At 61.6% G+C, this 513-nt stretch overlaps 1 protein-coding gene across 1 annotated transcript in view; it reads right to left on the bottom strand.

The window, feature by feature from the left end:
- Positions 1-507, bottom strand: part of RGS4 (regulator of G protein signaling 4) — a 7,511-nt gene extending 7,004 nt beyond the window's left edge. Inside the window, exon 1 of the mRNA XM_011377056.2 lies at positions 452-507. Coding sequence (XP_011375358.1) covers positions 452-495 — 44 coding nt within the window. The 5' untranslated portion in view covers positions 496-507. The remainder of the gene's footprint in view (positions 1-451) is intronic.
- Between the last annotated feature and the right edge of the window lie 6 nt (positions 508-513).

Genomic DNA, 513 nt, shown 5'->3' with positions numbered 1-513 from the left:
GGGTGGGGGTGCGGCTGGCTCTGGACCACACGCTTTACCGTGGCATTTGCTTCTAAGGACACAGAGATGAAGAGCCTGCAGCTGTAGCACAGAGCACCGTGCCGTTCTGGGGAGGGGGGCAAACCTCATTCTGGGGACCGTCCCCTAGTAAGACCTGGTCTGTTGTCCAGTCCGGGAGCCAGACACAACTCTCCTGACCCCGGTGGTGGACAAAGACCACGACACATCGTCCACACCTCACGTCCCTTGTCACTAAGAGCCAGCTCGGTCATAGTTGCAGAACAGCCCTCAAAACCAAGGTCAGACGCAACGGCACCTGGGTGCGCAGACCTGGGACACACTTCAGTCACGGTTTCCCGCAGGTCCTGGAGGGCAGCTGAGAGGGACCACGCCATGACTCCCAACCCCCGAGGCGTGTGTGCCGGGGCCAGCTGAGCCCCCAAAAGCTTACCTCCTCAGGCAGGAGGCCGGCAGCCCTGCCAGTCCTTTGCACATCTTGGCAGCGTTCTGGGG

Source organism: Pteropus vampyrus, unplaced genomic scaffold, assembly GCF_000151845.1.
Source record: "Pteropus vampyrus isolate Shadow unplaced genomic scaffold, Pvam_2.0 Scaffold304, whole genome shotgun sequence".
Taxonomy (NCBI): domain Eukaryota; kingdom Metazoa; phylum Chordata; class Mammalia; order Chiroptera; family Pteropodidae; genus Pteropus; species Pteropus vampyrus.
Note: the sequence above shows the minus strand (reverse complement) of the source record. Positions and strands in the feature narration are given on the sequence as shown.